General features: G+C 38.5%; 1 protein-coding gene and 1 long non-coding RNA gene across 2 annotated transcripts; both read right to left on the reverse strand.

Moving 5' to 3' along the window:
• Positions 1–1,067: 1,067 nt before the first annotated feature.
• LOC129451264 (uncharacterized) lies at positions 1,068–3,319 on the reverse strand. The gene is made up of 3 exons (XR_012370838.1): positions 2,004–3,319; positions 1,776–1,905; positions 1,068–1,692 (listed from the first exon to the last, which is right to left on the reverse strand). It is a non-coding gene; the product is annotated as an uncharacterized lncRNA (long non-coding RNA).
• A 5,997-nt stretch (positions 3,320–9,316) lies between these two features.
• LOC129450859 (zinc finger BED domain-containing protein 4-like) lies at positions 9,317–11,041 on the reverse strand. Its single transcript, XM_073870089.1, has one exon. It carries the CDS (start codon positions 11,039–11,041, stop codon positions 9,317–9,319), a length of 1,725 nt encoding a protein of 574 aa, XP_073726190.1.
• Between the last annotated feature and the right edge of the window lie 396 nt (positions 11,042–11,437).

The raw sequence follows: 11,437 nt of genomic DNA on the forward strand, positions 1-11,437 counted from the left end.
ATCCTCTACCTCTTCCCGCTGTAAAAAAAGTAACTTTTACTCTGAGTAAAGTTAAAATGACTTACTTTTTACTTTTACTTGAGTAGATTTTTAGACAAGTAACTTTACTTTTACTTAAGTAAAATATTATAAAAGTAACTTTACTTTTACTTGAGTACAATATTTTAGTACTTTTTCCACCTCTGACTGAGAGTCACAGGCAACGCAAATAAGCGTTATATTTCTCTATAAACGATGGTGTCTGTACTGCCTTACCACTTCGAGCTCGATCCAGAGAGTTCAGAAGGCCGTTACGATATAAACGATCTCCGTCAATGAACGCGATTAGATTTAACTTTTTTAGGTGTCCTTAGCTCTGCCAGAATGCTAAACGAAGACGAAAATGTGTTGCAAAGACATCCAAAAGGTAATTATAACGTATTATATTACTTTGCAAACTATATGGAAACACCAAATGTAGCACATAGAACGTATTTGTTGAAATGATTATAAAACTATTTCACTTGTTAACATTATTTTACTATAGTAAACTTTATTATAAAAGACTGCTTACATACTATATTACTGTGCAAACTATATAGAAACACCAAATGTAGCACATAGAAAGTATTCGTTGAAATTATTATAAAACGATTTCACTTGGTAATTTCTACATTATTTTACTATAGTAAACTTTATTATAAAAGACTGCTTACATACTATATTACTGTGCAAACTATATGGAAACACCAAATGTAGCACAAAGAAAGTATTAATTGAAATGAATGTTCTACATTATTTCACTATGGTAAACTTTATTATGAAAGACTGCTTACTTATAAGTGCTACATTTTTACTTATTAGGTTTTAAGGAGAATGCAACAGGATCCAGGGCCTCTTACCTGTGTGATTCATCATCCCGGTTTTGCACAAATTGTCTAAATCCCTACACACAGAACATTTATTCTACCGACTATAAGCCTTTGAGGCGCAGGACTAGAGTAAGTTTTATTACATTTTTAAACCAATAACACTAAAGTATCATTATAGTAACAAAGTACCCAAAAGATGTAACTTTAAAGAAAATATAGTAGTCAGTCAAAAGTTTTTTTTATTTATTACAAATATATATTTAAATGTTAAACAATATACAAATAAACATACTTTAGTAACCATATTGTGCTCTGCTTTCAAAAATTGTTCAATTCATTTCTTACAGCTATCTATTCAGATAAATGGCATATCAAAGCTTTGTCAGCTGGTGCTATTTAAGACGACACTATAAGGTTATCTTCCTGTCGTGTGTTGTTCTCCAGATATGCTTGGAGCTTCCTGATCAGATTGGTGGCTTCCGACGACCCCTACACTGAAGATGGCATGCAATCACGTCCTCATTTGAAGGTCTCTCAAACTGTGATGCCAGGTCCATTGGAATCTGGGTTTCCTTCAGCTTATCTTCAAATACCTCAGCAAACACAAGCCTGATCACATCATCCACATAAATGTACAAATATTGCAGTCAATAAATCTTTTGTTTTGATCATTTATTTCCCTGCTTCATACATTAAGTTTTTAATTATGAATGTATTTGAAATAAAACATTACTGCTTACAGTATGTCACTTGTGTGTTTTGGGAACATAGCCTTGTACTTTCCCTCTCCTGCTTTTGTTACGGCTTGGTGACATTGTAATGGATGGCTGCAAGGTACAACCTGTAAAAATATAAACAAGCAATACATTTATTGTAAAAGTAAATACTACTTTATTTAACACAGTTACTAAAATACTTAAATACCTGCACAGCATTCCAATAAATGAGAAAATCAAATTTTTTGCTGCAAATCTGAAATCTCAGGCTACGGACGGCAAAGGCATCCACTGATGATGGTGATGGAAACATTGAAACGATGCTACTGCCTGGGTTCCTATGATTATGCAGTGAAAAAAAACTTTGTCATCATCAGTTATACATTTAAGACTGGTAGTGGTTTCACTAGCTAAATACATCATATGTGTTACACACCTTTGCTCCTCATATGCCAGTCTGACTACTTGTACTGTGTGTAATGATGTTGCATGTTTGAATACAGTGTAGAAGGATGTGTCCAGCTGCGAATCTAGGATATAGACAAATAAAACAAACATGTATTCAGTCAAAAAGACATATTATAACAATAGAGTACAACGACTATAAATCGTTAGACTATTCATTAAAACATTATGTATTACATATTACATGGCCCAACATTAGCAACACACATTACGTGTTTACTTAGTTTCAAAATCTAAGAAAGCTTCAAGTAAATACAACAGTAAAATACATATAACTTTAAACAAATCATCTGTACTTGGAGTTTCTTGAGTTTGATCATGAGAACAAACTTTACCGGTAACAGTTTAGCTGGAACAGCTTAGCAAGTTTGTAAACACGTCTAAATAAACATCGATAAAAAACGATAGTCTGCATAATTCAACATACACGAGTGTAAATATGGTACGTTGTTTATGAAATACATTATTACAACACAAAACAATTAGCTTGCAAGCTTAGCTCTACACGCACAGTATGTTAATCTCCGGTTACCGGTTACGTAACGTACAGTAAAAGGCAAATAATACACGTGAATAACTACAGCCTGTGATACACAGTAATCCAACTTTCAGGAGACGTCGCGCAAATCCAGCTTCGGTTCATGAGAAGCAGTTATTGTGAAAACTCCGTGAACAACTTCTGACTGGATTTTTCCGGAACCGTATTAAACATGATGTCCTCTGTGGAAGTCCATAAAGTGCTATTTTGCCCTCACATCTAAAGAGACAGCGTCTACTCAAGAGATTTAATCGCTTAAACGATGAAACAAGAGTTTGCAAACAGAGTCAAAGCAGGGACTCCCAACCTCCGCCATTTTAGCTCTCTTCTTACTCAGCGCTCTCCACCCCTGTCTTTGAGGGCGTACCCAAGCAAAGCAGAGAGGGCTGAACTATGATAATGTTGGTCTTCTCTACGTCACTAATCCCAGGAAGTAAACTGTTGCTTACAATCCGAGTGTTTTTTGTAGTCCTCGAACGTTAGAGACGATAACTCGCGTCATCGTTTTCTTTGAGGTATGTACTTTTTAAATATCGTTAGCATGTACTAATACACACTTACACACAAAAGGATGTTTAAAAACGTGTATCTCATAATAGGTGCTCTTTAAATGGCCTAGCACCCTCATATCTTAGAGAATTACTATCAGAATACAATCCATCACGCACACTACGGTCGCAAAATTCTGGTCTCTTGATTATCCCTAGACTATCAAAAGTGTCTAAAAGTGAAAGATCCTATTCCTACTTAGCCCCTAAGCTCTGAAATGATTTACCAACCGATGTCCGAGAATCAGACACAGTCGATCATTTTAAATCTAGACTTAAAACTTTTCTCTTCAACAAAACATTCGCATAATTTGTTTAGTAAAGGTACTTAACTTGAAATAGTTATTTGTACGGAACAAAGCACTCGCGTCATAACACAGACCAACCAAATAAATAAATAAAAACCTTATCTTATCGTATGGTCGGTTTGCGATTTTGGAACTTTCGTGTGTCTTGTGAATAGGATGCCATACAGACCCGTTTGCCACTGAACCTGCATTAACGACGACAGTGGGGCTCCCGGCCTTAGTCAAACGGGTTGGCACGTATGGTCGGGTTGGGATTTTGGCGTTTCGTGTGTCTTGTGAATAGTATGCCATACAAACCCATTTGCCACTAAACCTGTATTAACGACGACAGTGGGGCCTCCAGCCTTAGTCAAACGGGTTGGCACGTGTGGTCGGGTTGTGATTTGGCACTTTCATATGTCTTGTGAATAGTATTCCATACAGACCCGTTTGCCACTAAACCTGTATTATCAACAACAGTGGGGCCTCCAGCCTTAGTCAAACGGGTTGACACGTATGGTCAGGTTGCGATGTTGGGGTTTTCTTGTGGTCTTGTAAATAGTATGCAATATAGACCCGTTTGCCACTGAACCTGCATTAAGGACGACAGTGGGTTTACAGGCCTTAGTCAAACGGGTCGACAGGTTTCATTTTCTCTTAAAGACCGGAAGGTGACTCTTAGTTACCATATATACCGTCGCAGTGGGCCCCCAATTTGCGAAATCCTCAACTGTGGATAATATAATTATGCCGCAATAGTTAGTCTGTCTGACACTAAGCTGATTAAACCACATCACTGTGTGACACTTGCATTACATGTGAACGGCCCCTACGCTAATATGGTTTTGTTTTTCTCTCCCTGTCTCGACCCCGAGGACAATGGGACAAACAGACCCAGTTCCGGTAGATGTGAAAGTCGGCACACCTCTGATCTACTGGTCGTCCTTCAATGTGATGCCTGACCAACGATCACCGACAAAACCAGCTTAATCTCTCCTTATCCGTTTATATGTGTGTATATACATACATATCTCCCAAGGGTTTTTCCCTCCTAGGACTTTTTTTATTTCCTCGGCTAAACAGCCCGGGGTTTTTTTCTCCTAGGGGGTTTTTTTACCCCGGGGAGGCAGCCTTCTTGGGCTTAACGTAGCTTCCTTTTCTAGACGTTACATTAGTAATACGCTCGCTTATAATGTCGAGTCATAGCCGCAGCAAATTTGACTGCTTATGCTATCGTGTATTATGTTATGCTATCTGTTGTTTTTCTGTGCTTTTACTGCTTCTATTAATGTAAAGCTTCTTTGAAACAATTAAGTATTGTGAAAAGCGCTATATAAATAAAATTGAATTGAAAAAATTGAATTGAATATTTATTTTATATTTTAATCAATATATTCGAGAATGTCACACTTAAATATTTAAGTTTTTAAAACTGTAATAATAGCTAATTTAAAATTAATATTTTATTTATTTAACATCAGCTTAACATCAACAAACATTTTTACATTGTATTATTTGAGTTAATATAGGAAAATGAATAAATAAATAAGTAGATCACATGTTAATTTAAAAATCAACAAAGCAAATGGGTTTTATTCAGTAGCAGATGAAATTGCATCATTCGCAGACAACAAACACTTCAGAAGCTCCTCAAAATCCTGGTAAGTGTGGAGTTCATAAGAAAATAACATTTACAATATGTACTTTGTTAATAAAATATAGGTGCAGGGTCCTGCTGATCCACCTGTATGGAATCAAGAAGTAATTCTGCAACCTCTCAGAGTTTATTCAGCTCATTGTTTAATCATATAGGGAAGAAAGGCTTTTACATGGAATTTTAAGCAATTTAAGCTTAATTTTTTTAAGCAATTGCTTAAAACTCCATGCAAAACTTACTAATTATTAATTTCATTTCCTTTTTACAAATTTTACATGATAAAATTTAGATGAATTTACTAAATAATTTGTTCATTTAAAGGCGGAGTGCACAATGTTTGAAAAACACTTTGGAAAAGGAGACGGGTTGACTACCAAAACACACTTTTAGCCAATCAGCAGTAAGGGGAGTGTCTACTAAACGACATCCTTGCCGGGGTTGCGTATGTGTGGGGTGGGTCTTTTAAAAGAAGGTCCAGATTCTATTGGGGTAGGGGCGTGTTTGTTTAGGTGATTTCAAATATCAACATTGGCTTTCAAACATTGTGCACTCCGCCTTTAAAATTACCTCACCTTTTTGTGTTATTTTTATTCAAATTTGTTTGAATAAAACAAATTTAAAACAATTATTTTTTTTAATAGAATTTATTTATTTTATTTAGTTAAATTTATTCAGACAAAAATAATTTTTAAAGTGTAAAATAAGAAAAATGAAGTCATCAAAACCACACACCCAGCTAGACACTCAAATCGAGTCATAACGGTCTTGGCTTTTGGACCCGCAGTCTGCAATCCACCCCAATCCGGATTGCGTTTGACATGTTAATATTATTCCACCGTTACATCAAATCAGTAGCGGTTCTAGCCTGGTGTGAACTAGAGGGGGAGGATGAGTTAATGACCGATGCTGACTTGGCCGTCATGCTTTTGGACTAGTAAGTAATGTTATATTGCTTGCATATATTGCATATATACTGCTGTCAGGTGCCTGAAAACGAAATCTTTCTTTTGAATGTGAATTTTGCTGGAGGCTATTTGGGGAGTGTAGAGAGCGACTTCTATCATGTGGCATCGTGGTAGTGTCACAGACCTATGACATGGGTGACCCGAGATCGATTTTTCTTTAAAGCAATATTTGTTTTTATATAAACTTTAACGAAGCGACCACCGTTACAACTGGCATTTGAAAAAAACAAAAAAACATTAATTTATATTTATATGACATCCTGGTTGGCCTGGTGTGACCTAAAGAGTTGTCTTTTTCCCTTTGCAACAGTGCTGTGGCGCTTGAGGCCTCAAGAGGCGCTAGACGTGAAAAATAAATGCCTAGTGCACCCTAGTGGCCAAAAAAGTTCCATGATGTGCCTTTAAGGAAAAGCATTTTTTAAGTATTGGCTTACCAAAGAACAAATCTTAACAATCCTTCCACCAACAAAATGTACTAAAACCATCACCTATTGACTTGACTTGATTAAAGACATTCTGAATTACATCTTTATGTTATGAAACTGTTCAAATAATCACAATTCAAGAGCCTTAAATATGCCTGAAATAAAAGTAAATTATGACGCGTTACCATGGGAACAGAATTCGAGATGTCAAAAATCCCTTCGCAATTTAGTATCTACAGTGTCACAAAATCATGTTGACTACTTTTGGTGTCAATCCATAGTCCTGTAAGAGAAGTATTTAAAAGTTCACAGCATTCAACTGTCAGAACTCAGTTTTGGGGGATATGAACGCACCATTCGAGATATCAAAAATTCCTTCGCAAACTTAGCAAGGGCAATGTCTCAGCATCATGTTCACCACATTTGGTGTCAATCGCATGAATTCCCTAGGAGGAGTATTTAAAAGTTCACAGCATGCACTTTTCAAACATCCAAAATGGCTGACTTCCTGTTGGGCGGAGCTAATAGGGTTGATTGGGAAAGTTGTTCAGTTGATGAGATCTATATAAGTACAAACTCTCGTACATGTGCTTACAGGCTTGTCCGATCTGTGGACCAATGTTTGTTTTTGCATTACAGGGGGCACTACAGAGCCCTCCTGCCACACCCATGTTCCAGCCTTTGCGGGCATGTTAAGGCACCCAAAATGTAGCCTGGTCCAACCAGACTCTTGTACATTCATTTCATTTGTACAGAGAGTCTGGCCACGCTCCATTGGAAAGCATTACTTCCGTTAAGGAGGGTCCTCTGTTGAAGTTTAAAACTATTGGATCTGCCCAGAGTCACTCTGAATCTGCCATAACCAATCGCTAACTAATCAAACTTATCCCGAACCCCGTGGGGAGGAGGGCCATAACGTGTCTGGCGAACGACCTCAACGTCATCGTTCTTAGACACCCCCCTCCGTTCGCTGATTGGACCTGCAGATTTTTGCCGCAGGAAAACAAAACTCTACTCAGCAGTCCCAGATGTTGTGCTGAAGCAAAATGAAAATCAAGCGGAAGCACGTAGAAGGGCGGAGCCAGGCTACCCAAAATGCACACCAAGAGCTTAAATATGTCTGAAAATGAAAGTAAAGTTTGACGCGTTGCCATGGGAACAGTGTTCGAGATATCAAAAATCCCATTGCAATTTATCTACAATGTCTCGGCATTATGTTGACCACTTTTGGTGTCAATCGCATAAATATCCTAGGAGGAGTATTTAAAAGAACATCGCATGGAACTGTCAAAAAATCCACCTTTGGAATCTTTGGCCGAACATTAACCCCACTTGTCATCACAATAAGACATTTTTGGCTTAGATATTAGACACTTCCTGTTTCTCTGATTTCGCCATAAATTTGTCGCCTCGCAATGGCAGCACCGTTCGAGATGTCAAATATCCCTTTGCAATTTAGCATCTCCAATGTCTCAGCATCATGTTCACCACGTTTGGTCAATCACATGATTTCCCTAGGAGGCGTATCTGAAAGTTCACTGAATGCACTTTTGAAAAAATCCAAAATGGCTGACTTCCTGTTGTGCAGAGCTAATAGGTTTAAGGGCGAAATTTGTTTGGGCCGATGAGATCTATATACTTCCCAACTCTCGTACATGTGCGTACATGTTTGTCAGATCTGTGCACAAATGTTTGATTTTGCCTTACAGGGGGCGCTACAGAGCCCCCCTGCCACGCCCGAGTTCCAGCCTTTGCCTGGTCCTAATTAGGGATCGACCGATATAGATTTTTCAGTGCCGATGCCGATTTTTTTTCATCAGCCTTGGCCGATGACCGATACGAGCTGCCGATTTTCTTGAGCCGATATTTGGCGCCGATACTGCTTTTGCTCACTTAATTTACATCATAAATGACACGATGATATCAAAGTCTCAACTTAAAAAAGGAACATTTATTGAACTTAAAAACTTTATTTAACAAATAGTAAAAACAGGTGAGGTAGAACATGTAAGAACAAGTAAATAAACAATATTTAACAAATATTAAATATGTGAGGTAGAACAAGTAAAAGAGGTCAGTGCTGAACTGAAAATAAATGTTTAAACATAAATAAAATAATACTATTGCACACAGTACCAGCAACAAGTAATTGAAAGTTTTAGTGCACTTATTCTCTTATAGAGCAAATGGCTTTCCCTTATAAAATAAGAAAAATGTAAACAACACTTGAATAAAAGACAACCTAAAAAGAATTGTGCATAACATGCACATTGCCCCACTTCTTTACCCCACACACCACTCACTGAAAGTTCTTAATACTTCCAGTATAGGAGGGGAGCTGCAGGTTATAATGGAGGAAACAGAGATGCTCTGCAATTGCTCATAAATAAAATAATAATACTATTGCACACAGTAGCAGCAACAAGTAATTGAAAGTTTTAGTGCACTTATTCTCTCATAGAGCAAATGGCTTTTCTAATAAAATAAGAAAAATGTTAACAACAGCACTGAATAAAAGACAACTTAAAAAGAATTGTGCATAACATGCACATTGCCCCACTTCTTTACCCCACACACCACTCACTGAAAGTTCTTAATACTTCCAGTATAGGAGGGGAGCTGCAGGTTATAATGGAGGAAACAGAGATGCTAAGCATTTTCTCATAAATAAAATAATAATACTATTACACACAGTAGCAACAAGTAATTGAAGTTTTAGTGCACTTATTCACTCATAGAGCAAATGGCTTTCTTAATAAGATAAGAAAAATGTAAACAACAACACTGAACAAAAGAAAACTTAAAGAATTGTGCACATGTGCATTGCCCACATCTTTACACCACACACCACTCACTGAAAGTTCTTAATACTCCCAGTTTAGGAGCTGCAGGTTATAATGGAGGAAACAGAGACACTCTGCATTTTCTCCCGTCAGCCTATTCCTCTTTTTCTCATATATCTGGCTGACCTCGCTGAATACCCTCTCACTAGGAACAGAGGAGGGGGGTGGACAGAGAAATTTTCTGGCAAGTGGTTCCAGAAGGTGCAAGCGGGATGAATTTTGTTTCCACCATGCAAGCGGTTGGCCGGTCTGTCTGTCGATCAATGGCTCCCGTAGGTATTGATCCAGCTGCTGAGAGAAAAGGTGCTCCTCCTCATCATCAGTATTTTCAGAGGTTGGTCCATGTGCCCCCAGAAGGTTGGACGTACTAGCATCTTCCTCCTCTTCTTCCTCCACCCTTATCCGTTTTGGATCCGGGGCTTGATCTTCTGAGGAAGCCTTTTTCTGTTTCTCAGCCTCAGACAGAATGGCATGCTCCCCCTTTATCCAGTCTTTTGCAGTGCTCAGTGTGCCTGGGGCCAAGGCATGACCCCTGTAACGAGGATCTAGTAAGGTTGCGAGGACCAAGCATTTGTTCTTTTCTGCGTTTTGGAACCTTGCCTTTAAACTGTCCAGCATAGTGTCACGGAGTGTTTTGATGCCCCTAGCTTTTGCACCCTCAACTTCAAGTAACATTTTTAAGACAGTGATGCTGGGAATTATGCACGATATTGATGAGTCTGATTTGCTCATTTCTAGTGTTACCTGTTCAAGCGGTTTCAGTGTGTCAATCAAATTGCCCACAAGAGTCCATTGGTCTGCTGTTAAGATTGATATCTTTCCATGTTCCCCTGCATATACAGTAAGTGCCCGTTTCTGCTCCAGCATGCTTTCCAACATGTGAAGAGTGGAGTTCCAGCGTGTTGGAACAGACTGGATTATTCTGTGCTGGGGGAGGTCAAGTTCTTTTTTAATTTCCTTCAAACGCTGTTTGGCCAGTATCGAATGGTTAAAATGGGTAGCAGAAGACCTTAATTTTGCAACAATGTCCATCACTGCTCGCTGGCTGTTGATCGCGTCATTTACCACCAGCTGAAGGGTGTGAGCACTGCAGCTGAGATCGGGTACTTCGGTGAGCCTTATCCCTTTAATCATATTTGCGCCACTATCGCGAAGCACAAGCACAACTCTCTCTGTGTCGATGTCCCAATGCCTCAGCAGACTGAGGAACACCTCACTGATATATTCACCTGTGTGAGAGCCATGCATGGCTTTGACATTGAGGACAATTTGTTTCCTCTCCCAGTCACTATCAATAAAATGACAGGTCAGGCTCATTAAGGATTCTGTGTCACCAGACCAACAATCCGTTGTAAATGCCAAATATGGGCCTGCATTTTCTAATGTGACCAGCTCCTTGATTTTGTTTTCTACTTTTGTGTGAACATCTTTAAAGAGGTCAGTGCGATAGTACTTTTCTGTTTTGAGGGAGTATCTGGGCTCCAGCAATGCCACCAACCTTTTAAAACCAACACCAGAGACAACCGTAAATGGATGATTGTCTGTGGCAATCATCTCAACTATGGCAAGATCAACTTTTTTGGACCTAGTGTCAGAAGTACCCCATTTCCTTTGGGCATCGAACATCTCCACAAGATTAGGCTGTGTTAAACTTGCTGCAGAAGTAGAAGCTGCTGCTCGATCATCCTTTTCTTTTTGTGCTTCATTATAGGCCTCAAGGTGGTGACGTTTCAAGTGGCTCCACATATTTGAAGTATTTTTTGTCTTTGCCTTTTCAGCTCCCATGCTCACCAATGAATTGCAGATGTTGCAGCGAGCCTTACCTGGAGTAGGCTGCGTAAAATGCTGCCACACTGGATTTGTTGCCATTTCTTTAGAAAGAATAAACAAAAACACATTAGTGTTACATCTGCAATCATCTAACATTTATTTCACCCAAATGTGTGCAATGTGCATCATATGCATCATAACTGTGCGAGGGTAAAAGGATTTCATAAACATCTATAACACAGCTTTGATCATGCATTGCTTGCTGACATATAATAAGCAGATACAATCAGGTCATCACAAAATGTCCTGACTGTCAACACGTTTAAATTTGAAATCTGAATTTAAGAAAACAATAAATCTGAAAAGCAGCCA

Source organism: Misgurnus anguillicaudatus, chromosome 8, assembly GCF_027580225.2.
Source record: "Misgurnus anguillicaudatus chromosome 8, ASM2758022v2, whole genome shotgun sequence".
NCBI lineage: Eukaryota > Metazoa > Chordata > Actinopteri > Cypriniformes > Cobitidae > Misgurnus > Misgurnus anguillicaudatus.

Coding starts and splice junctions, on each gene's coding strand:
- LOC129450859 (XM_073870089.1), bottom strand. CDS start 11,041: ATGTGGAGCCACTTGAAACGTCACCACCTTGAGGCCTATAATGAAGCA.